The sequence below is a fragment of the Lagopus leucura genome, unplaced genomic scaffold (genome assembly GCF_019238085.1).
Source record: "Lagopus leucura isolate 7727_CA_CO unplaced genomic scaffold, USGS_WTPT01 Super-Scaffold_100004, whole genome shotgun sequence".
Classification (NCBI taxonomy): Eukaryota; Metazoa; Chordata; class Aves; order Galliformes; family Phasianidae; genus Lagopus; species Lagopus leucura.
Window position 1 is genome coordinate 62,227,796 of NW_024962264.1, and position 25,351 is coordinate 62,253,146.

Consider the following 25,351-nt stretch of genomic DNA (forward strand, 5'->3'; position numbering starts at 1 on the left):
AGTCAAACACATATATTGTTTCCACTGTGATCTTATTTTTGCACGCAGACCAATAATTTAGGATTTATCCCAGTATGCGCTGAACAATTAAGACACAATCCATATGCAGGAGGCCTATTGATGTAGAACTAATATTGACAAAGAAAAAAACAAAGAATTAGTAGAACTTTATTACAAAACAGCTCTAACTGAAGAGCTCAGGTGCATGTTGTTGCATGGGTTTTAAGATGTTGCTGCTATCAGTTGTACATTCTGTTCTTACGAAGACAACTGTCCTGGTAACAGAGGCAACAAATCAGGTTGAGTATCTGAACCTGCATTTTTGTTCTTCAACCCACAGAATGAGGAGCCTTAATTTGCTTTTAAGTGAAAGGAGTATTTCCTGAGAAAGACTCCAGTCACTGGCCAATCCTAGACTAGGAGTTACTATTGCATACCAATGAGCCAAGTCCTCTTGCTATTGACCTAATTTGGATTACTACAACAGCATATTTGCAACCCCAGTTATTACAGCTCAGTTTGAGGAAAACAAGCTATATTAACAAAGCAAAACCTGTCTCTCTAATTTCTTGCAGTTTTTCTGCAATTTACAACAGTTTTAAATAGTACCTGTCACATATCAAATCCCTGACAGGCATTTACAAGTTAGCTAGCAGTTTCGATTTGAGACCATGGCCTTTATGCTTTCAGAATATGTCGAATGGCAGTCCTTTTAACTCCATTGATGAAGTCTTTCACTTTCGTAGGACTTTTCTTAGGACTGTATGCGTGGTTTACATGAAAATTACTTGATACGAGTGAAAAGTACTATTAGAAATTTCATGCATATTCTGTCTGACATCTCTGAATTTTTTCAGATTAATTGCTCAGATTCATGATGAGTTGTTGTTTGAAGTAGAAGATTCCCAAATCCAGGAATTTTCAGGTAAATATAATCTCTTTCTTTCTCCCTTCCCATTTCCCAATAGACTGTCATTTTTTTTGAATAACATAGAATACAGTAGCTCACTTAAAAGGATCATCTAGTCCAACTGTCCAGATGATTAAGAATTGATGTAACAGGAAGTTTTGATTCATTGATTCTCATGATTAAGAAAATAAATGCTATGCAGGCTTTTCTGAACATTTTCCCTCACTGGTTCTTATGTCGATAAAATGTGATATGCTCCTTATCTAGAGTTTGTTAAATTGCTTATTTGTACTTAATTTACTTACCAAGATTTCCTCAGTTAGTACAAGAATCCCACAAGGAATAATATTTTCACCAAAGTCTTCAAGGGATGTAGAAGGAAACAAACCAGATTAAGACGAATGCCCTGGAAAATAACTTCCTAAATACATATAGTTGGGTTCTGTTACATAAAGAAGTGTAAAACTCTTAATGTAAGAATGCAAGGTACTGTAATTTTAAGTTAATGTACTGTGTTTTTGTTTTTGTTTTTTAATATATTAAGAGAACTTTATGATGGATCTCTCAAAACTGATTGTTAGCAAAAGTTCCTGCCTACACTTTTATCTCTCATTCGGCTTCTTACAGATGTTATTTCATAAGCTAGAGTTTGTCCCTACATCTGGTAAAAATTTATCTAGCAAATGACAGCAAAGACAAAGCTGTCAGGTCTTTTCTCCAGTAAGTACTGGAGACATTACTGCAAGTGCTGAATGTTAATTCACATGTTTAGGTCTAGTCTGAAGTTGAAAAATGACTTTGGCTAAAACAAGTACTGTAAGATCACAAATATTTAAGGCTAACTGATACAAGAAATACATTGCATTATAACCAAATAGGCAGACAAGGGGTGCATCTGAATTAGGATTTAACTTCCAGTCAGGAGTAGGAGTATGAAGCAGATCTCCCTGTTGTCCCCAGTCCGTTATGTGAACAGTTTTGGTTTATTTGCAGTCTGAGAATAGTTGAACCAGATTCCTATTAGATGAAACTAAATAGGAAGACTCTTTTTTCCCAAACTTTTCCAATTAGTTCAGGAGTTGTTTAACTGAGGTAACAAATTGCATATGCAAGTTTTAAAGAGGAGTGTCAAAAGGATATGGGCTTCTAAATCACTTCAGTGCTTTGAAACCCAGATATGAATTTCATCCCATTACCTCTTCTCCTTGTCTTCTTATTTTTATTTGCTGGTATTCTTTAGCTGTTGGCTTCATCTTTCCTTATCTAAAGAGTCTTTTTGTCCATTCAGAAACCTTAAATTATAGAATCTGCTGACTTGCAGAACCCTGCCTGAGCATTAATGACCCAGAGAGAAATCTCAGTTGTACAATCACTAAGCTCAGTAAAGCTAAGGAGCAGTGTGCAATGGATTTAATTGAGTACAGCTCAGTGCTGTATTATTCTCCTGCATTTACTGTGATCCAAGAAAGCACTGGCCTAGTATTCAAAGTATTTGCATTCTGATTCCAGGCATGCTTTTGATCTACTTTTTAAGGAAAGCAACAGCAAACATATGTCTTAGTTTTTGTGGAAAGGATATGAAATCTTAAGGCACTTCTAAGATTTATAAATGAAGAACATAAAGGCAAATCATATTATTTCAATTAAATGATAATGCAGAACACAAGCTTTTTCAGGAGCATTTCCCCTATGGAAGTGTCTTTTGTACTGCTTTATAACAAGAACATGTCTATTTGCTTCTGAGACTCTCCTGAGCAGAAGCTGTGTTGCCACAAGTCAATCATACTGCCAGTGCTTTCTCTATGCCTGCTTAGGACTTCATAAGGCCACCATAAGATTTTTCAGTACTATTCAGTATTATTATGTCCAACTGACGATCTTGAATCTTTTTAATTCTATAAGCAAGCAGCAAGCAAGCAAGCAAGAAGATATTCTTTTTTTCTAACATCATTTTTTTGCACAAAATACTACATGTAAGTTTACCAGCTCTTACCTGTACGTTGGAGGATACTTCCCCCAGACAGATTCTACTACTCACAGTTGCATAGCATGCATACTGCTCACTCTGGACAGGTCAAAATGCCATCTGTTTATAATGAGTGTCCAAACCTTGACATACATTGAAATACAGTAAAGCACTGAGTTAGCTTGTTTTCAAAATAGTTATGGTATATTATCTAACTCAATTCTCTATTTAGGGCAAGAAAAAAATATCAGAAAGATAAATACATTTTTAATAATCTTCACTTTCTATTGGAGGATGCCTGGAAAGACGAATTCTAAACATTTGGTGGAAATTTGCTTTTGACAGAAGACTGTCACCTTTACCATCAATAATATGCCTGATTTCTAGGCAGCTTGTCTGTCTGGCATCCTCACCTCCTGAGCTTTCAAGCAACCCAAGAAGCAGAAAAGGAGATGGTATTTTGGGAACAGCAAAAAATGGGTTCTTGCATCTGAGAGGGCTCGGCATCTCCAAGATCTGAAATCTATGCAATCAGGTACATAGACTGTGCCCAAATCAGACTGTGAGTCTTCATAGGAATTGCAGAAAAGTGTTCAGGAATTGAAGAACCCAATTTTTCATTTTGTGGTGATGTATCAATTGCAGCCTGTCTTATATTTGGCACATATTAATTACACCCTTTATTTTTTTCTTCTCATACTTTACTGGGTATAGAAAAATTCAACTCAAATACTTAAAATGTAAGAATGCCAAAAGACCAAGTCTGAGAAAAAAAATGAACTAAGGCTATTTATTTTTATACTAAGATCAGTTAAGATTACTGTTATGTAGAAACAAAAGCTTAAAAAAAAATCTGTCAGCAGAAAATTGTGGTTCTTTGAATTTCCGTGAAGTTTCCTTTTATTCTGCTACAGTTCCCAAATTAATGAGTGTTGAGGCAGCTGCATAAAAAAGCGTGCATCTTCAAAAGGTGATTCAAGTAACAGAACAGAAGAATGCGCTAGTCATTGCAGGGTAGTGGCATTTTGTGTTCTCTGAGCTGCCTTCTTCTAACTGGAGGACACTGATACTTAAAACAGAGATGCCTCCAGATAGCCTTTAATCTGTAAAAATCCTTATTCCTCAGATCATGTGTCTAATCAGCTTCGGCTTGTTTCTGGAGTCATAATTTCATAGGTGAATGAGCTTGAAAAATGTCTTCAGTTTGATAGGGACAAACAAGCTTTTGTTCCACACCATTGCCTTTTCTTTGCTCCTATTCACAACTCTTTGAATAAGCACATTTATTCCAGCCAGTATCAAGAAAATCTAATATGGGTTACAATTTCAGCTCATCTATGATGCCTTTACTTTGCTGTCATCAATTCTGGGGGACTAAAGATGAAATATGTAATTTTTTTAACACGACATACAAAACATTCCAGAATGAGCATAATCAACAAATCTCGTAATTGCTGACTGTGGGTTTTGAGAGGGAAGTTGCAAAGGCTGGAAGAACAGCATTTAACAGATGCTACTGCAGTATATGGCTGACTGCAAAGGAACATTTTAAAATTAATAATTAATGTGCCCTAGATAGACCAGAGGTGCATGACAGAACATGAATAATCGTTCTCCGAAAAGCTTCCAATCTAAATTTTAGAAAAGAAACCAAAAAGAAACCAACAAAAACAACGACAACAACAAAAAGGAATGATAGAGACATAGAGACAGATCTATTTAAACCTTTGTTGTTATTCTGTAATGTATATGAGATAAAGAACATAAGTTTGCCTATGCCTGGACTGTTTATTTTGAGCACTTAAGAGGAGAGTTTTCCAGGAGATCAGAGAGAGGGAGAATCAGACATTATATACATAGGACTAAAGGGGACCTCTCATGCAATTATATACCACCATACCATATGGTCTCTTTTATAAATGATCATCTCCATATGAAAAATTACTCCCACTGGGAGACAGTTCTAAATTTTGGAGAGATAAAATTCTGGAACTTTTGATTTCCAGCCTAAATGTACTTAGCCAGTTTATCTAGTTATTTTCATGCAAAAACTGTCAATTAATTTAAATGCTTTCTTCTTCACAGACTACTGAACAGGAATGGTAAACTACTTGCTTTTTCTTGATACTTCTATTATTGTTGTATATATATATACATATATATATATTAATTTTTTTAATTTTTATATATTATTTTATATATATTATATATATTATATTATATATATAGTATATATATAATATTATATATATATTATATTTAATTTTAAATTATATATATATATACATATATATATATATAATTTAAAACCTGTTGTAAAATAAATGTAGACAAATCTTCCAAAGATATGATTTCAAAAGGCTGAAATGCAGGCAAAACCTCCTTGGATTGTTTGAAGTGAATGGTTTTACCATGCTACCCTTTAAATTCTGGGAAGAAACAGAGAAGTCAGTTTGACATGAGAAATAAAATAGGGAGTCAAACCAGAAAAACAAAGAAAAAAGTCAAGCAAACCCACGGAGAGGTTTTTAATGGGTTGTCACGGAGAATGAGGAACCATTAGGTTCGCTCACTTTGATGTGGCCATTTTAATCTCTGCTTTTTAAAATTAAAAGCAGGTAAGGATCCAGCAGAATTCTGATCATGCCAGATGCCTTAAAGCAAAAACTGTGTGAACCAACAGAGAAAGATTTTGCAATCATCACTGTCACTGTGAAACCCCTTTTGGGGATAACAGTTATATGGGAGAAAATGCATCAAATTTAGAGGGGAAATGGATTTAATGTAGATGCTCACATTTCTCAGCCCATGAATCAGCGGTGCTGACTCATGCTCCCTCTTCTGTTGTCCATTGGAACTCCTTTTGTCTAAAAGACCTATTCCTCCCATTGTCTTGGTGATCTGTTGCTCTTTATTTATCTAACGGCACTAAAGGCTGAGCGTGCCCTTAGCTTTTTCGTCAGTGCTTTAGTGGAATATTACAGAGCTGAGTGAAGCTGTACAAATGTGGAATCCAGAGGTGATGCTCTCACTAAAGCTTTGTACAGTTGTACCTATAAAAAATTACTTACCCATGGATTGCTTGGCAATCCGCTTAGCCTTCTAAAGGCATGTCACCTTGTCAGTGTCCTGATGTCTGCTGCATTGCTGATCTCCCAGAGCTGGCAGCTTGTTTAAATTCAGACTGGGCTTCTCAAGACAATCCAACACTCCTTTATTAATAGGCATCTTGACTTGGAATGAATTTTAAGTAGATAATTATTTAGACCAACACTTCCCTATGCTGTCACAATTAGTGTTAGACATGTTTGTTTCTGCACTCCAAACACAATGCTGTCCTCAACAGAACCGCAAGCTACCTCAAATCCAGCGTGAAGCAAATATGAGGGCTGCTCCAAAAGTAATGCCTCTTATTTTATGAAGTTGGCCCACATTGTCAGAGGTAGATGTTGGTGCTATGACAGCAGAAGATGAACCTTCCTACCAATATTGTTACATTTTGTTGCCATATGACAAATGGCAGCAGCAGGGCAGTCAGACAAAATGGTATCTGGCCTGGACATGTGTAAGAAGCAAAGGTATGGAATTGAATTTCTCCATGTGGAAAAAATGGCACCCACTGACATTAATCTATGTTTACTGAACGTTTATGGAGACCAAACGGTGAATGTGAGCATGGTGAAGCAGTGGGTGATGTATTTCAGCAGTGGTGACAGGGACAGTGGGTGATTTTTGCTTGTGCAGGTATTTACAAGAGCATCATGCAGGCTCTTCTTCATCACTAGTGAAAATGCATAGATAATGGTGGTGCCTGTGTTGAAAAGTAGCGTTTTGTAGCTTAGAATTTGTTCTATCAAACAGTCTCATTGTTCTCTTTATCATTTCCATGGAAGCAAATAGGAGGCGTTACTTTCAGAGCGACCTATGTACACAGGTGTTATCATGTGCCAACATATTTCAACATAAGTCTTATTTTTCTCATCTAAGGAACTTCAGCCACTGATCTTATAAGCTTCTGCATTACTTGGACTTCATGGAAAATCTTATGACAGCTCGTTAACACGCAAGTGTGAGTGAGCCAGCGTAGTCTAAGCACCCCACTTGTGCTCAGTCAGAAGATAGTTATTTTTTTCATTATTATCATATCAGCCTCAGTGTCACAGATGTGACATAAAACACTGCGTACTATTCTTCAGTGCTGGCATCATTAGAAAAGGTTTTGGCAGCAGCCAGAAAGACAACAACCATATGCTGCTTCTTGGAGTTCTTGTTCCTTCTTTGCACCTAACCTCAGCTGCTAAAGAGCCATGATGTGCATCAAGGAATAACTTCAAAGAATACTTCTCAGTAATCATGTGGTTTTCAGCCTAGTAGTTATCACCACATACTGCACAATCTGTTGTTTCTCAGTTTCACGAGGCGCACGCTGACATGTAATCAGCTGTTCTGGCAGAAGAGTGGTGGTTACTCAATGACTTCCTCTCTGGGGCTGCCCAGTACTCCTTTTTCACTTTCAGTAGCCGAAAGTTACCTCCTTTTTAAAGCCATTTATCCACTGAAATTTTATTGGAACCGTATTTTGTTGCAGCAGAAATCTTTGTCAAACAACACAGTAATTGGTATGACCAAGGATGACAAATCTGGTCCCAAATGATTGATTTGAAATTATTACAGAAGCATTTTTCACATTAATGGTGAGCACAGTGTTGTGACATGGTGGGTTAAGTTACGTAAATCATACTGCAGTTCAATTGGTTTGAAAATCTTGAAAAATTTTAATGTTTTTTTTCTTTCTTTCTCCTCTTTTCCTTTTTTTTTCTTTTTTTTTTTTTTTTTAATAAATGGAGGTATTTTAAAACAGCAAGAAACCATACTTTTTTTTTTTTTTTTTTTTTTTTTTTTTTTTTTATATAATAATTCCATCCTGGAACATAAAACTGTAGATTTTCAACTTCTTTGTCCTTACAGCACTGGTGAAAAGAACAATGGAATCCCTTCAGCAAACCACAGCCTTGGAAGTGCCACTGAAGGTAGGAACAATTCTGAATTTCCACTGCTATCTCAAGGATATGTAGTTTTCTATGTTGTTGTCATTATATTAAGAATCTAGAAACAACCACTTTGACTTTCACTTCAACAGTTTCACGTTCAGACTTGCAGGTAATAGCTTTTTGGAATTACCATAAAAAATCTAAAGGAAAAATAATTGAAAGAAACTCAACCTCTATTTTGGAAAGCGTGACCGTAGTGCACTGTTTGTCTTAGCTATACAGCACAGTAATTTCAAAACCCATTTCATTTATTGCCATGGAATTTCTGATGAGTGTGGTAGAATGAGAAATAATGCCTTAATAAGCATTCTGAAAAGTGCATTCATAACAATATTGCAAAAGATCTTCAGTAATTTTCACTTAGAAAACTGTGATCTTTTCAGCATTTCTGAGTGGGTGCCTAACATGCAAAAATCACTCCTTCCAGTTTGAAGTATGGGCCATTTTCTATTTGAACTGCATCTGTAACAGTAGTACTCTGCGGAGTAGATAGCTAAACAGCTACTATCTCCATTTCCATTGTATCTAATTGTAATTCTTACATAATGTACCTATATTTTTCTCTCTACAAGGTTGATGCCCTTTACTTCTAGTTCACTGCTCAGCTGTTGTTGATAAGGGATTTCTGTCTCTGGAATCCCTAAACTAAGAGAGTAATTAATTGCCCAAGGGTTTGCTTTTACCTGAGAAACTGAATGCTTGGTGTTGCCAGATAACTCATTCTCCAGTATACCTGAATGAGATCTGGGGACAGCAACAGATTTTTTCTGTTTATTTCATAAATACTTACAACATACAGGCTTGTATTAACAGGAATCGTTGAAAAAGAAAACTACTAGATAAATTTTAGCTTATATTCTTACCTCCAGGTCTTCTATTTCAGCATTTGTGAAGCTGGCCTTCCCTTGAGATCTTATAGTTACATATTTCTGGCCCCCAGCGGAGACTCATTAAAATAAGTATGGCATTACTAATAATATATAAGGCAAATAGCAACACTGCAGTCCTTCCTTGATAGTTCTGGGATTCCCTTTTTCAAGGACACTGTCAAAGACAACTTTGTTCATATTTTGCCTGAGAAAGTCATTGATATGAAATAAAATATGAACAATAGGTTTGTAATAAAGACAGATGTTTGCACACAATAAGAATGCTCACAGTTAAACAGCCTAAATACCAGCTTAATGTCACCTATTGCAGACTAACCACTGGCAGAAGTTCATCAAACTACAGCACATAGCATGGTTCCTCTCTTATACTAGAAGTGTCTTAGCACACACTGACAAATGCACCTAGGTTCATTAGCAAATGGATTTTATATGCCACTCCAACGAGAAGAGTGATTCTCTTTTAAATGGCAACTGCATTTTAATAGGCAAAAAAGAAACAGTATTGGACAATAAGTAGTTGTCTGGGGTTTGGATATTTTTATAACCAGTAGAAGTATTTGGAGATGCATATTTTCTTACCTTGTCTTGGTCTCCTTTTCCCGAGTGAATTACCATAGAAGTCATGACACATTTTTACTCTTACTGCATGTTAGGCTACACGCATCATGAAGACGCTTCATCTTCCTCTGAAACATCCAAAATGGATCAATGGCAGAGATCACATACAAACCATAAAGTGTAAACAGTTTGATCTTAGTGAAGAATTTGAGACTGATCTTTTTTCAAAGAGTCTGTATTTTTGTTCACGTTATCTTTCTGTACAGTAAATACATATTTTAGGATTAGAGATGTTGAAGATGAAAAGATTTTTGTCAAATGCTCCTGCTTTCCTTCAGCACACTTGCCTCGACTAACTATGTATTATGTGCTCTATTAATATGAATGCTATCTTTTAATATGGAAGAAAGATATCATTAAAGTAGAGCACACATGTCATCGTAAATAGGGAGAGATTTCTTCTTCTTCTTTGAGGAAAAGAATTCTTTACCTTTGAAGTAGCTTCTTTTCCAAAATGTAGTCCTTGCTAATGAGGCAGCTTTCATGTCAGAATATCTACTGTACTACACCAGTAACTGCAAAACAAACTGAAAAAGAGCCAAGGCAACAACAAATATACCTCAGGTCTGTGAAAGTGGATGATTTTTAAAAAAGCAGTATCTTAATCAAAACTGTAATTGCAATAAAGTATTACTAGATGTGAAGAACATTTCACATAGGTAGGTGAGTAATCTAGAGTATTATCCATATCCAAAAGGAAAAGCAAAAATAGTAATCTTGCTGTAAGTGATGTGTTTGTTTAATTTTTTTTGTTGTTGTTGACAGGTTCCCTTGAAAGTGCTTCTTACCACTGGGAAATCATGGGGGTGTATGACAGAATTGCAGGAGATGTAAAACAGTCATCGGGGATGTTATTCAGTACCCGTACACCTCATTGGCCTGTGCTGATTCCTCACTGAATCACTAGGCAACAGCGCTGCTGGATCTTTCATAAGCACCTAATACTCTGCATGTGAATTTTTTTACTTCATTTTGTCTGTAGCCCTAGGCAACAGCAGTGAGATAAAACTGGATTTTACCAGTTCATTGTGTTTCCTTTAGCCAAGGTAACCAGCAGGGAGCTGCTTTTGTTCAGAGCTGAACTGCTACATGCAAGAAATGAAGCAAGACAACATTAACCCTTTGGGAACATGACAAATATATTTGAGTTAAATGCACGTTTAGATTATAATATTTAATATTTGGCGAAGTGCTTTTGTAAAAATACATATAATCTAGAATTAGAAAGACACTATTTGAAGCTGCTTAACTGTTGCATTCAGCTTATTCTATAATTTGTAAGTAAATGGCAGCTGCTGAATGTCTTTTTTACAAAGACTTAGAAAAGAGTTCCTTGTAAGTGAAGAGTTTTCACTTTACTTTGTATTTAGGATTTTAGAGTAAAACAAGTAAATGAAAACTGCATTAAATGTATTAAAAATAGCCAGATTGTTGTCAGTTCTATTAATTTCAAACTCAGATTGTACACTGTAGCTTTAGCATACTTTAGAGGAAGTATTTTAGTTTTCCCTGATTTATTATTTTTATTATTGATATAATACTAAATACAGTTTAGATAAATGTTGAGATTCAGACTTACACTTTAAAGGATTCAAGCTGCTTCTTCAGTGTTTGTATTTGTTATTGATACTTTATTGTTCTGTAGAGTTCATTCTTTAAGTAAATTTGTTTTATAAATATTTACTGTTTGCCAAATTCTGTCTCTGTGATTGTGGAAGATGAAACCATTCTCAGCATCTACTGATCATTTGGAAGTTGAAGTCAAACAAAAAATTTGTATGAGAAGTTCAGTATCTTTCAGCATTAGACCTCAAATGATCAAAGTAATACAATTCAAATTTTAAATGTGTTGAGTTACAGAGATTTTGCAACAGTTTTAATTTGTATCCTTAGACAATTTTGTATTATCCTTAAAGGCATTAACTAATAACTATTGCATATGCGTTGTACATAGCCTGTCAGATGAAGTGAGTTATTTCTAAAAACTCATTTGCTATAAAATTAGCAGTGGTCATGCAAGCAAAGTTAGAACATTTTACATATTAATCAGGGGCCTCTTTGGGTGGGAGTCAGAGAGATGATGATCATTGCTGGGCACCAGGTTTGCCATTTTTGATTTTGAAACTTTCCTTCCTGTTTTTAAATCTCTGAGACAACCATGCAGTAAGGGCACTGCTTTATCAGACACGTGAGCATTTGTTTTGTATAGGCTGGTGCGAGGACAAAAGACAAACTGTTCAAGCTTGGAGGGTTGTTCAAGCCCAGGATCTCAAGACAGTGAAGTTCCTGTACCCACAACTTGAAGGATGTGTACCAGGAACTCAAGATACCGTCTAGTACTCCAGATTCACTAGTAAAGAAACGGTGTTTTTTTCCAGTTGTAGGCCATGAGTGAACTAGTATATATAGATTTATTGTGGAAGAAAACTAAACCTCTTTGATGTTATACTTGCAATAATCATCAGATTATTCATGTGCTATGAAACATTATAGATACTGGGATGCATTCTTCAATCTTTCTCTTCTCTATGAATAGCCAGATAGTCTTCACTGCTTGCCCTATTCCATTTTGTTAAGTTATCAACTTTTGGGGACTATCAGGTTTTTCAGAACTCACTGAAGTGGACGTCAAAGCTTCTGTCTGGATGAGTTTTTAACTCATGAAATTCCACATACTGAGAAGAGTGCTCACTCTCCAGAGCAATTGCTTTTACTTTGCATTCCATTCTTGCTGCCTTCCATCCTAGACTGCAAAATAGGTTTTAGAAACACTCGTATATTTCAATTTGTGGAATAACAGAATTATTTTTCTCTTTACTGTGGCAATCATTTCCTTGAACAAACTGCTTGAGGTAGTGCAGTGTTTGCTATTACTTTCCCAACAAGCATTGCTAGACAAGGCATCAGTTCTACCTCACTTGTGAACTAATGTATGTATTACTATAAATTCAGAGCAGTACAGTTTTTCCTAAACCCTTGGTAAGAGACCCTGCAGTATGCCTGAATCCAAAGAGCCGTTATGGAGAAGCAGGGCCAGCCCTGACCACAAGTTTCCTCCCAGATAAATGCAGGTAAAAACATTCTGTATTTGATAATTGCTAGGAATTCCTTTCAGCTGGCACAATAATTTCACACCACTGAATTCAAGAATCTTATTATTACAAATGACCACTTTTTCATGTTATTTTGTTTTGGCACGTAGGGGATTGCAAAACATGAGTAGGCTGGAGCAGGAGCAATCATAAGAGCCCTTTTCAATCTCTAAAACTCTCGGTTTGACCTCTAGAATGATTCTCTCTCAAGATCTATGAAGCAGTACTGGGGGAGCAACAAACAGAACATCTGTTTGAAGTGTAGAGAACTCTACATAGGTAGGGCTTAAGAGATATGAGGAAACAGAATACAGAGAAAAACAAATATATATATATATATATATAGGTGGCTCTCCATAGCTTTAGCAAGTGGAAATTTCCCTAACTGATTCTCTGAACAATGTAAGAACCCTGTTTGAGCTGCTTTATATCTTTGGCTTTAGTTCATGTTTGTCACATAGGAGAATGGTGAAGGAATGATACTTGAAAACCCTTTAACTCATTTTCTGTGAGAAGTGTAATAGCACAGCTATTTTGCTGGTATTCGCATGGCTGTGGCAGGACCAATATATATCTGTGAGGATTTGAATCTTTATGTCCACATACCACTGTGAAACAGTAACACACTGATCTTTTATGACCATAGTTGATCCAAGATGACCATAGTGAAAACCATAGTAGCTAAAGTTCAAGAACTGGTCTCAGATGTTATTTGAGCAACACATTCACATGTGGGAAGAGAAAACACAGTGCACATTGACATATTTTTTGAAAATGAAAGTAGGTTAAGAAGGTGAATCTGCTGGAGCATCCAAGACATGGTTTATTCTTAGTATTGATTAAGAATAATCCATTAAAAGTAAATTCATTTCCTACGTGGGAGTCTACAGACGTGGAATCTTTTAATCTGATCTGAAAATAAGGCCAAGAAATGAGTTGAAAATTGAATTACACCCTCCTGATATATTTCTTCAGTGTCCTAACATATCTCTTCTGTCTTTCCCACTGAAGACTAGACTAATCCCTGAATAACCTGGTCTTGTCCTCATCACTGATCCCACATGGAACAGGAGGTGCAGTGAGAAAACTCAAGCTTGCCCATAATTCTCTGTCACTCTTCAGCTGAATGGCAGTAGTCATACGCATGAAAAGCAAAACAGAATTTCCTTTCAGATATTCTCCTGTACCTCATTAAAGTACACAGAGCTGTACCAGAAGAAGCCCCAGAAATGTCTGGGGATTTCATTCATCCTTCCCACCTGTGTTGCCTCATTCTGTGCCAGCATTTACTATATTTCCTGGCTCACACACTCGCTTCTGGTTGGCATACTTCCTTTTGCTATTAGCAGGTTGTCAGAAACATTCAGAAAGTGAAAAAGAATCTGTTCTCATTTCTACTATTCTGCAGTAGTTTGTAGGTAGAGCATGTCTGGAATTAAAAATAAGTTCCAATTATATACCATCTTTTGCTTTCCTGGGAAAACTTCACAGCCTGATTGACTTATTTCTACTGAAAACAGGTTCTCTTAAGACATCTTAGAAGTGCATTTCTACTGGCCATTTTTGTATCTAGTAGCAATTGTTATCAATTATTATTCTCTATAAGCCCAAGCAATCTGTTATCTTGTTTGCTCTCTCAGTCATACAGACGCGTGCTTTGAATCCTGGAGCTCCACATTCTAACCGTATATTTCCAGGTTTTGGTATGTTTATCCATATCCCATTGAAGACTAATTGCATGGTTAATATATAAGCTCTTTCATCCTTACCTTTTTAAAGAATTACAGAATATAACGTTGTTTGAGTTGGAAGGAACTTTTAAAGGTCCCATTTCTATTTTCACTGATAGCTTAATCCATTGCTTACCCTTTCCCTGCACTTCAGTAGAACTCATACTAATAATAGTAGAAAAGTTTTTGGTTTTTTTTTTTTTTTTTTTTTTTTAAATTTAAAGTTACACATCTTTCCACTTCTAACCTTTGTGGCTTTAGCTTACTATGGTCATCCATTTGGAATGGCATTTATGAGACTCCTTTCTGGCTACATAGTTTTTTTTACTGTTGTCATTCATTTCATGATCAGCTTTCCATGGCATCAAGAATTGCCTGAGGAAGTTCTCTTTTTCCCCCTTAGTTTTTTGGTGGATTCATTGGCTGCACTGAATTTCACACTTTCTAATTATTCAGAAGTGTTAGGCATCAGATTACAAGCTTATTTTCCAATCTGTGTGCTAAGCAGAGAATGGTGCTTACAGACTCCTGATAATCATCCTCCATCCTTCCCTCAACTGACTGCTGCTTCTCACATTGCATTTCTGCACTGAATTTCTGAAAGAATGAAGCAAAACTAAATACCTTCCTGAATTACCTTAGCCTCCTTGCACAGATCCATTTGTCCACCTCCATTTGGTGGACAGCAAGTTCATTGCTGAATTACTGTAAATGTCTTCCTGGCACCTGGGTAGGTGAAGAACACAAGTGTCCTCAGGATTTCTGCCAGAAGCTTTTTCATCTTCTTTTCTTAACTCTCATCCATACTTCAGTGCCAGCTGAAACTCATGATTGGCTCCAAATTGCATAAGAACACCACCTATAAGAGCTTTATTTCTTCACTGAGTGAACAGCATAGCAGTTTGAAAGCTGGGCCACCCTACTTGCCTGCTACCAATCCCAATCTGTTTCATCTTCCCATGCATTCACTTTTACTCTGACGTTAAATGAAATAAGCCTCCTAGGGAGTTTTTCCTTTAAATATAAAGAGATTTTGTAACACTTGAGCTAGGGGAAGTCACCATCTTCCCTTGAGGCCTCTGTGGGTCACAGATGAGGTTAGAAAAAGTGCTGTAAATGTGGTGCTTCAGTTTGCGCCTCCCTCTGTTGTGCTGCTTATGGTACTGTGGTTTGTGATACAGTTGTTTGTTCTTTTGCAGAAGATTTCTTTTAGTTCTTTCACTTGTTCTTGTGTATGATCTAAGCCTTAACCTTTCCATAGCCTTCTCAATATCCCTTAGTACCTTTTTCTTCCCCCAGAGTAATCAGATTGTTATTCACCTCTTTAGTTCATCTTACACCTTTTGTCTCAGTCACTTATTGTTCCCAGATATATTTACAATTTCACAACAAAACCAGTATTTTATGTTAGTGTTGTCTCCTTTCATCCCTAGGTATTTTATTTATTTATTTATTAAGATTTAAATCATATTTTAGGGTTTTTTTTGCCAATAGGCTTATATTTTTAGAAGATTTTATCACAGCAATATAACAGTATAAAATAAAATCAAAGTTATCAACACCTTCAGCTATGAGGAAAGATTGAAAATTTAACCTTGAGAAGGCTGAGCAAAGACCTGAAAGCAGTCATCCAGAATCCAATAGGTTGCAATGAAAACAAGAGTCCATAGTCCACAAGACTCAGGAATGTATCTTGATCTGAATAATGGGAAACTTCCGGGTAAGGAAACACCTGCACTGGTGGCCTTTGTCTCCACCAGAGACAAAGAGTGTCTCTGCTTTGGCCAGAGTTCTCATACATTCTGTAGTGCTAATGGAAAGTACAGCAATAGCAGCACAATCCTAGGCTGTAGCAAATGAGAACAAGCCCAAACAAAGCAGCCACAAATACAGAAATAAGGAAAAAACTACTTACCTTTAGAAATCCTATGGTTAATAGAGATCTCCAGCAAGATACCTTTGCTTCCACTACCAACCCTTAAATGAGGTCTGGGAAGGGCTGGCTGCTGGCTCCACCCCTTCTGGTTACTCAGGTGCATTGCATGCAGCTGAGCTCCCCTGAGTTGTCCCTGCCTTCCCACCAGGTGCTCAATCACTATTTCAGGCCATGATTGGCCTGATAGTTACTCCTTCAGTAACATCAGAACCTATGTGTTTGCTTAAACACAGCAGTGTCCACGTTAGGATCTTTTCACTAGAAACAAGTAACGAGGCCAGTACATATGATGTACATTTGATGCTCGGCTGAACATGAGCCGACAGTGTGCCCAGGTGGCCAAGAAGGCCAATGGCATCCTGGCTTGCATCAGAAACAGTGTTGCAAGCAGGAGCAGAGAGGTGATTGTTCCCCTATATTCAGCACTCGTGAGGCCGCACCTCGAGTACTGTGTCCAGTTTTGGGCCCCTCACTGCAAGAAAGATATTGAGGCCCTGGAACGTGTTCAAAGAAGGGCAACAAAGCTGGTGAGGGGTCTGGAACACAGGCCATATGAGGAGAGGCTGAAGGAGCTGGGAATGTTCAGCCTGGAGAAGAGGAGGCTCAGGGGAGACCTTATTGCTCTCTATAACTTCCTGAAGGGAGGTTGTAGTGAGCTGGGGGTCGGCCTCTTCTCTCGTGTCATTAGTGATAGGACCAGGGGGAATGGTTTCAAGCTACGGCAGAGGAGATTCAGGCTGGACATGAGGAAGTATTACTTTTCAGAAAGGGTGGTCAGGCACTGGAATGGACTGCCCAGGGAGGTGGTGGAATCACCGACCCTGGGGGTGTTCAAGGAAAGGCTGGATGTTGTGTTGAGGGACATGGTTTAGTAGGAGCTATTGGGAATAGGTGAACGGTTGGACTGGGTGATCTTTTAGGTCTTTTCCAACCTTAGTGATTCTATGATTCTATGATTCTATATTAATGACATAAAATGCCATTTCCAGGTTCATCTGTAGACCATTTCTTAATACTGAGCAGGAGAAAAGTTTGTGATAAAGACACCTCTAATAGAAATTGTTGTTTCTTTAAATTTTGGGCAACGCTTAAAGTTCTTAAGATACTGTTTTTTTAATCTTAACATGCCTAAACTACAAAATTAGAATATTCTAGATTTTTTTCTTCCTTCACTTTGGAAATAAAAACCGACGTGCCTAGGTAGCATGTGAGACTGAATGACTAAAAAAGACTACAAATGTCACAGTACTCAGCACTACGTGAGATGTTTGACTACCTAGGCACACTCACAACATCCCTGTGAGAAGCCCTGCCCTTTTCATATATGAAGACTCTCTTCAATAGCAGAACTATTGCTGTCACTTTAGTTGGGAGTATGGAAATTGCAAAACCACATGCTGTTAGTTACTCTAAGGTGAGCACCAGGACAGAGCCTATGAAAACCAGCTGGGCCTGGCAGGCAGAATGCAAAATGTATTATATTCTCGTACCTCTGCATGCAATATGTGCATCGGATTCTTCCAGCTGTCCACAAACTGTTCTGTGTATCGCCCCAAGGCAGTCCATTTCCTTTTCATGTGTTTAGTATATACATCCGTGCCACACAGGGAGCTCTTCCAACTTGTAAATGACCCACTGAGCTAGGCAATTTATCTTCCCTTATCTAGAAGTCCAGCTTGGGTCAAATGATCTCGTCACTCCTCTTTTCATCAGCTGTTAATATTGGGATTACTCTGCATTACTCAGCCTGGCAGGAGCAGCAGGAGCTGGCAGGCTGTTAGTGTCACATAGCAGTTTTAGGATCAAGTATACACTTAGCACTCCATAAAATACCTAAGAACAACCCTATGTTTGCCAGCCCTCTGAATACCTAAGTAGACTGTGAAAAAAAAAGTAATTCATGGACAGGAAGTGTGACTGACTCTGTGCCCTTGGGATTTAAGTGCATTCTTCTGGGATTCATCTCCTGACATTTACTATTAATGCCTTTTCCTTCTGACATTGAGGCAGTTCCTCCATTCAGAAGGCAGTGAGAGCAATGGGTGCTGCTGTTGCTCCTGGCTTTTTAGCCACACAGTGTAGGAAACTTTTCTCCCTGAAAAGCTTTCAGAATCCATCACCCACAGGAACGCATGAACCACAGAATTACAGGATGTTATGCCGAGAAGCTTTCTATGCTCCCTTTGGGTCTGGCCAAAGAGTATGAGCTGATCAATATTTGCTCTGCTGAGGAGTGAGCTCAAAAGAATACAACTCCATGTTACCATATCCCAGACTGGTTCCAGCTGCCAATCCAGGGACTGCTTCACTCTTTTAAATGTCACTGAATGTAAATCAGAATAGGGAAGAATTAACTCTCTGCTCTTAACTGCCCATAAGTAAAGCCCAGTGAAAGGCACATATTTTGCCTCTGAGCCAGAAAGACTTTTCCTTTTGGCATCACTTCTGTACTACCCTCTGTGTCCTTCTTTGTGCTCCTTCCTTGTACTTATGGTACAGAAACAAGCTCCCCTTCATTGCCTTCTCAATGAAATAATTTCTGCTATTTTAGTGAGATCTCATAGAATCACAGAGAGGCTTGGGTTGGAAGGGACCTCAATGAATATCCAGTTCCCACCCCCTGCCATGGGCTGGTTGTCACCCACCAGATAAAGCTGGCCAGGGTCCTGTACAACCTGTCCTCTCCAGGGATGGGGCATCCAGAACTTCTCCAAGCATTCTGGGCCTGGGCCTTAATGCTCTCAGTGAAGAATTTATCCATCTAACCTGAATCTCTCCTTTTTAATTTAAAGCCATTCCCCTTGTCCTGTCACAATCTACTTGTGTAAATAGTTTATTTCCCCTTCTGTTTTCAAGTTCCCTTTAAGTATTGGATGGCCACTGTCAGGTGTCCCCCGAGCCTTCTCCAGTCTGAACTCTTCACCGTAAAATTCATTTCTAGTTTTCTATTTTTGAAATATTTCAGTCATTTCAATAGATAATTTTCGCAGTAGGTATTATTCACTCCCTTCTCCACCTCCTTCTCCATTTTGCTCATTGATACTTCTGTGCCTAACGGCTGCCAATGACAGGTTTTGGTTTCTTAGCCTAAGGACGTTCTTTTCCAAGCAACAGCAAAGTATCTTCATACAAAATGTTCTTTTCCAAGTCTGCCAGTGTTAAGTATTGTCCTGTTTGTCATGCAGCTAAACACATTTGTAATAGTGGGGAAATCATGGAATCTAAATCCTTTCACTGCTTACATGAAACTTGTTTAATCTCCAGATATTCTCCTTCTCAGTCTTGAAGAAATGGGGAAGCCATGGGGAAACCATGTTGCATGCTGCATAAGCCTATGGCATTAAAAGTCTATTATGAAGACCTTTTTTGATATGCAGATGAAAAAGATACGTCTTCTCTTGCCCAAAGAGTAGGTAAAACAAAGGCTAAAAGAAACGCAGTGCAGGGACACAAATCCCTCAAGCCTAATTTCTAGCTTTGGCATCTGCAAGAGGTTTAAAACACCACAGAGTAATTGGATTACTGGCAGTATTCCTGTCACAGCACATCTCAGAGCGCAGCTCGAGTTCTCACCTGAGGTTTGAGTTTTCATCCAAGCCACCAAGTTGGTGTGCCTGTCTTCTTCCAGACACCTTACTGCCTAGAGGCTGGCGAATTCCTCCTCCCACTGAATGTACATTGGGGTAGAACAAGCAGTTTTGGATCGATTCCTTGTGGTCCTCTCATTCTATTGGTGCATGTCACAGGATGCCAAAAGGGCAGCCTCTGGACAGCAGCCATGGATACATGCATGAAACTATTTCCAAGGAAACTGCATTAGGTAGATTTTGCGAGAAGCGGTCTTCTTTCCTTAGACTGATGTCCATACTCTCTAGAGACTACTTTGAAGTTGCTTGCACTGTGACAGCCTACCCTAAAAGACTCCGTTGCTGGAGCCAACAGATTCTTCATCTCCTGGTTTTTAAATTAAGTGATAGATGGAAATCAAAATGAGCCACTTGAAGTATTGGTCTTGCCATCACTGGGACAGTTTCTGGGTAGAAGTAACAAATAGGCTTTGTTAGACTGAGCAGGATTGACAAAATACATAGCTTTTACAAATCGAAAGTCTAATCCTGGTAGCACTCCCAGAAATAATAAAGTAGAAACTAAATATTTTCTTTAATTAAAACATTTAACTAGGAAAATAACACTGAGATAAGTATGTCACTCAAAGAATTTTATGTCCCAATAAACTCACCAAAAAGGTGCTCTACTAAATTTCAGCCAAGTGCTCCCATGCCCATAGAAAGAATTCATTTGTAGTACAGATTCAGGAGCTCAGGGATTCCTCGGCTAGTTGCAATAGTGAGGCACCTGCACAGGTTACCCAGAGAAAGTGGTGGATGCTCGGCCCCTGCATACACCAAGTTCAGGCTGGGCAGGCTCTGAGCATCTGATGGAGATGTAGGTGTCCCTGTTAATTGCAGAGGAGTTGCATTAGACGACCCTTAAGTGTCCCTTTCAATTCAAAGGATTCCATGATTCTATGATTCTGTAACTTGAACCTGTCTTCTCCATCTCTACAGTGTGCAAATTACACAGCCTTTGTTAAACTCACTAGTGGTAAAGTGAATGTAAACAGATGTGTATAATGTTCTCTAGTCTAGTGGAAGGGGAACTAAGAAACAATCCTGAATATCCTCCTTTGCTTTGGCCTCATTCTTCACATACGCAGCGTTTGTACAACAATATACATCACTGAACCAGCAGTTCTGCAGTGCTGGTCTTACTAATACTCACAGAATTGGCTTCATAGTCTGCAAGTAATGTGGTGGTTTACACATAAGGGGTATTAGGCTATTGCACATGGGTGAAAAAATATTTCTTCAGCTTAATCACAAGATTTTTCAGAAGAGGTTTCTAACAATGAGTTTTAGCATACAGGAAGGAAAATCAAACAGCTATACTGAGATATAATTAATATTAGCATATTCAAATCATTGTAAATTCACAGCTCTTCTCTATCTGACGTGGCTTTCTGTAGGACTTGAGCTTCTGTTCCATTTTCCCTGAAGACTTCTTCACATATGCAAAAAATACTGAAAATCTGTGCGGAAGCTCTGGTGACAAATCCTTTGATACTGTGACACGATGAAGGAACAAACCATCTCAGTGAATAATTTTACAGTTTATTAGCATATGGAACTGTTTTGATTAATTTTGCTTAAATGAATGACAAAGAAACTGTTTTATCATGTACTCAGCTCATTTCACTACTACTGAAATTTATCTTCATTTTTAATTACGCGTGGACCTAAGGAAGGGCCTATTCCTAAGAGCACGACATTGATAATTAATTAAAAGACTATTGTAGAAACAGTAGATAATCATGTGATTGAGTTGTATTTCCCAGACATGCTCAGACTCCAGGAAGACAATCCCTGTGGGGAAAGGATATTTATTTTTTCAGAGTGCACAATTCACAAGTGCTTAAGCCATCTGCGTGACTTGTTCACATGAGCTATGCAAACATAACATTAAATAAATCTAACTGTGTGTAAGGCAGGAGACAATCACGGAATCACAGAATTGTAGGGGTTGGAAGGGACCTCCAGAGATCATCGAGTCCAACCCCCTGCCAAAGCAGGTTCCCTACAGCAGGTCGCACAAGCAGGTGTGCAGGTGGGTCTTGAATATCTCCCGAGAAGGAGACTCCACAACCTCCCTGGGCAGCCTGGATAATATTCCTTATTTCCAACTTCACCAAAGTCATGCATAGCCTAGTTGGGCTCAGTCCAAGCTTTGTAAATATGGAGTGTCTCAAATGACATGATATTGTTGTGTAGCCAACAGAATCATATCCTTCATATTCACAGAGAGCACTATTTCACGCATCACAAATACCTGGTTGTATTAGAACAAGAGTAAATAACCAGCCTCTGTTTTCACTGAATGCAGTATTTCTGCAAGTCACAGTGAGGAAATCGTGCCAGGATGCCCAAAATCTCAAATTATGGTTCTGAACGCTGCACAGACCTGAAGTGTGGAATGGAAGTGCACTCTCCTTCCCAATGGCCAGACTTTGCACATGATAAGCATAGGTGATACTGCAACAATAAAGCTCTGATCTAACATCAGTGAGAAACTGTTACTCGTTCTGAAAATCAATAGCATCTCATTTTTTCTGCAGTTTAATGTCTCCATGCAAGTTTTTGCTGTCTGGAAGCCAAAGCAGCATGACAGATAATGGAAAGTTTTCAAAGTATTACATTTTTAGAAATTAGTTTTCAATGTGATCCTTCCTTTCTTTTTTTTTTCCCTCTTTCTTTCCTTCCTTCCTTCTTCCTTGTTTCCTTCCCTTCCCTCCCTATCTTTTTCTTTCTTCCTTTTCTTTCTGAATCTTCTTGTTTATTTTCTTCCATTTGTTCTCTTGTTTTTCAAATTTCCACTCTTCCCATGACTTTCAATGTCCTCTTAATATTTTCTGAAATAGATTATGATGCATGTGGACAATATTTCTTTCTTCTGAAAGCCTGCTTAGAAGCCAAAACTTGGGAATGGTTTTAGGAGTGGTAGGTCAGGTAATTCTCCTTGCCATTTGATGTTTCCCCTCACACATGCCAATCTCTCATTGGATTCTGTCAGCCACAGTGGGAGATGTGGAGGTATAACGTACATCCATAAGGGAAAGATGGTAATTTTATTTTATAGACATACATTTATCTTGATTAGTTATTGGGTAAATTGACACCAATTTACAGCCTAACAATCAAGAAAAGCCTGTTTTAGACCTCATTCTTTCTTTAGAGAATATTTTTAACAAGAAAGCTAATTTTCACAAAATCTGCAAATCAGAACAACATAAAAACATAATGCTTTTTTTTTTCCTTTTTTTTTTTCCCCTGCGGTTAACCTCAAAGCTGCTTTAGGTGATGATTTGCTGGATGTACAGCACTAAAATGAAAGGAAGAACTGCTCAGCTATCATGCATTTGTGTCTGTGTATATTCATGATGGAATTTAGCTATCAGCAATCGGTGTTAGCTGGAGAATGACAGCCTTAGGGCATCCACAACAGCAGACATAAGGCTACTCCCCCAGCGTATGCCATGCATTCATCTTTAAGAGCCTTCGTACAAAGTCTCCTGTTTGGGTTCCTCTACCTACCTCCTAAAACAGAGCAAAATTTGAGCTATTATTAGTGCAGTCTTTACATGTAGAATGAGCTTTCCTCCGATCAAAACTGTCTGAACAGGATTAACTACTCTTGGGTATCTCAGCTCCTCTGTAGCCATGAAAAAGAAAGAAGAAAATCCACATCTCAAAGGCAGAGCATACAGTCCTTTGTTCATCTGCTGATGTGATACTCTTGGACACGAAGATTTTAAAAGCAGGAGGAGGAATTCATCACTGGTGGGACACCAAAATGATTGGTTCTCCACCTTACATGCAAGGCAGTGGCCATGAAAAAGTGTTTGTAACTATTTGCTCCTCTTTCCCCCAAAACACTCTTTGCTGCTGATGCTGATAGCAGCCTTCCTCAGGATCCAGTTGAGGTGAATTCTGGTTCAGAACGTTCTGCCTCTTACCCTTCGTGCTCTGCCAAAATGTCTAGTGTTGTGCACTTACTTGGACATTTTTGTGTTTCTCTGACTCCTTACTTATTCTTCCATTCCTTTAAATGATGTCTCAAGAAGTCAGAGCCAGTAAAACTAAGTACTTACCTTTTTTCTTCTTAAAAAAAGAAATTCTTAAAAAACTTCTTAAAAATTTCTTAAAAAAAATAAAGAGGAGTCAAATTCAATTTGCTGTAATCTTCCTTTTCTCCAAACCACCTCCTTCCTACTGAAAAACACGGAGAAGCAAGCTCTTTATTCTCCTTCTCCTACTCTATCAATTCTTTCCCATTTAGGAAAAAAGAATCCAACAGATTAATTAGATCATAATATAAATATTACAAGTCATGTATTGATTTTCCATCTAGCAGATAAAACCATGATGCAGTGAGAGCTGAGCCAGATTATAAACAAGGTGACTTTTTGAAGGTAATTTGTCTTTACCACAGCACCAAAGCTCTGATTTTTAAATACCATTTCAGATTCTTTCCAGAAGCATTTTTCACTGTAAGAGTTTGAAGTTATGGTGGCTGAATACAATTGGTTATATTTAAAGCATCTGTGAATATTTGCTGATAAAGCAGACACTTTTTGTCCTTCCGTTTCTTTGAGTTCTCAGGTCCAATTAAGCACTTCTAGCCAGACACCATGTTATGATTTGTCACACTGCTGGGCTGGTCTAGACTCATGTTGCACTACTCATTAACGGAGAGAAATGGGCATGATTCATCTGACCCTGCCTGAGCCCCCCAGGTGGGAAAGATTCTCATTCCTCTTCTGCTATAACTGATTTGAGGTACTGTATTTGCTTTATTACAGTAGCAAATATGGTCAATCACAGAAAAAAAAGAGTAACTCAAAGAAATTAATCTGTTAATTTCTTCACAAATTACATATTTTAGAAGTCTTACCTTACATGACCATAAACATGAGATCTTTGAGCTCTATCTTCTTCCCATACTAATAGCTGTCATTCCAGCATTTGACAGACAATTGCTGTAAAGTGATGGAGCTGATATTGGCATGGCTTTCATCTCTTCAGCAAGATAAAAATCTGATGATGAGAACTGGACAGTATGAACATATGCTGGCAATAATATATATGTGCAATGCCAAAATGAGGCCTATGACGGCTTCAGGGAGCCAAACATCCTGCGGTGGCTGCATGAGGAATTCATTTCCTAAGGAAACTGCCTCTGAGGACTTTGCTTCCCAGAGGAGCATGGCCATATTTTGAGTGATTGGAAAGTAAAAAGAATTTGGTGACTTCTGACTATAAATAAATAGATAGATAGATAGATAGATAGATTAATTTTAAAAAGCTTAGAGAAAGTAGGCATTCACTGCCACTGGACAACACTCGTTTTTTAAATTTATTGAAGAGGTCATCATGGTGCCTACATTTATATAACAGAGGAGCAGCTGCTGTTGTGAACTGGGGATAAATGGATGGGTGGATGGGTGGATGGATGGATGGATGGATGGATGGATGGATGGATGGATGGGTGGGTGGGTGGATGGATGGATGGATGGATGGATGGATGGATGGATGGATGGATGG

At 38.0% G+C, this 25,351-nt stretch overlaps 1 protein-coding gene across 1 annotated transcript in view; it reads left to right on the plus strand.

Moving 5' to 3' along the window:
- POLN (DNA polymerase nu) overlaps positions 1-10,756 on the plus strand; it is a 72,010-nt gene extending 61,254 nt beyond the window's left edge. Inside the window, exons 17-19 of the mRNA XM_042871117.1 lie at positions 858-925; positions 7,845-7,906; positions 10,201-10,756. Coding sequence (XP_042727051.1) covers positions 858-925; positions 7,845-7,906; positions 10,201-10,269 — 199 coding nt within the window. The 3' untranslated portion in view covers positions 10,270-10,756. The remainder of the gene's footprint in view (positions 1-857; positions 926-7,844; positions 7,907-10,200) is intronic.
- The last annotated feature ends 14,595 nt before the right edge of the window (positions 10,757-25,351 follow it).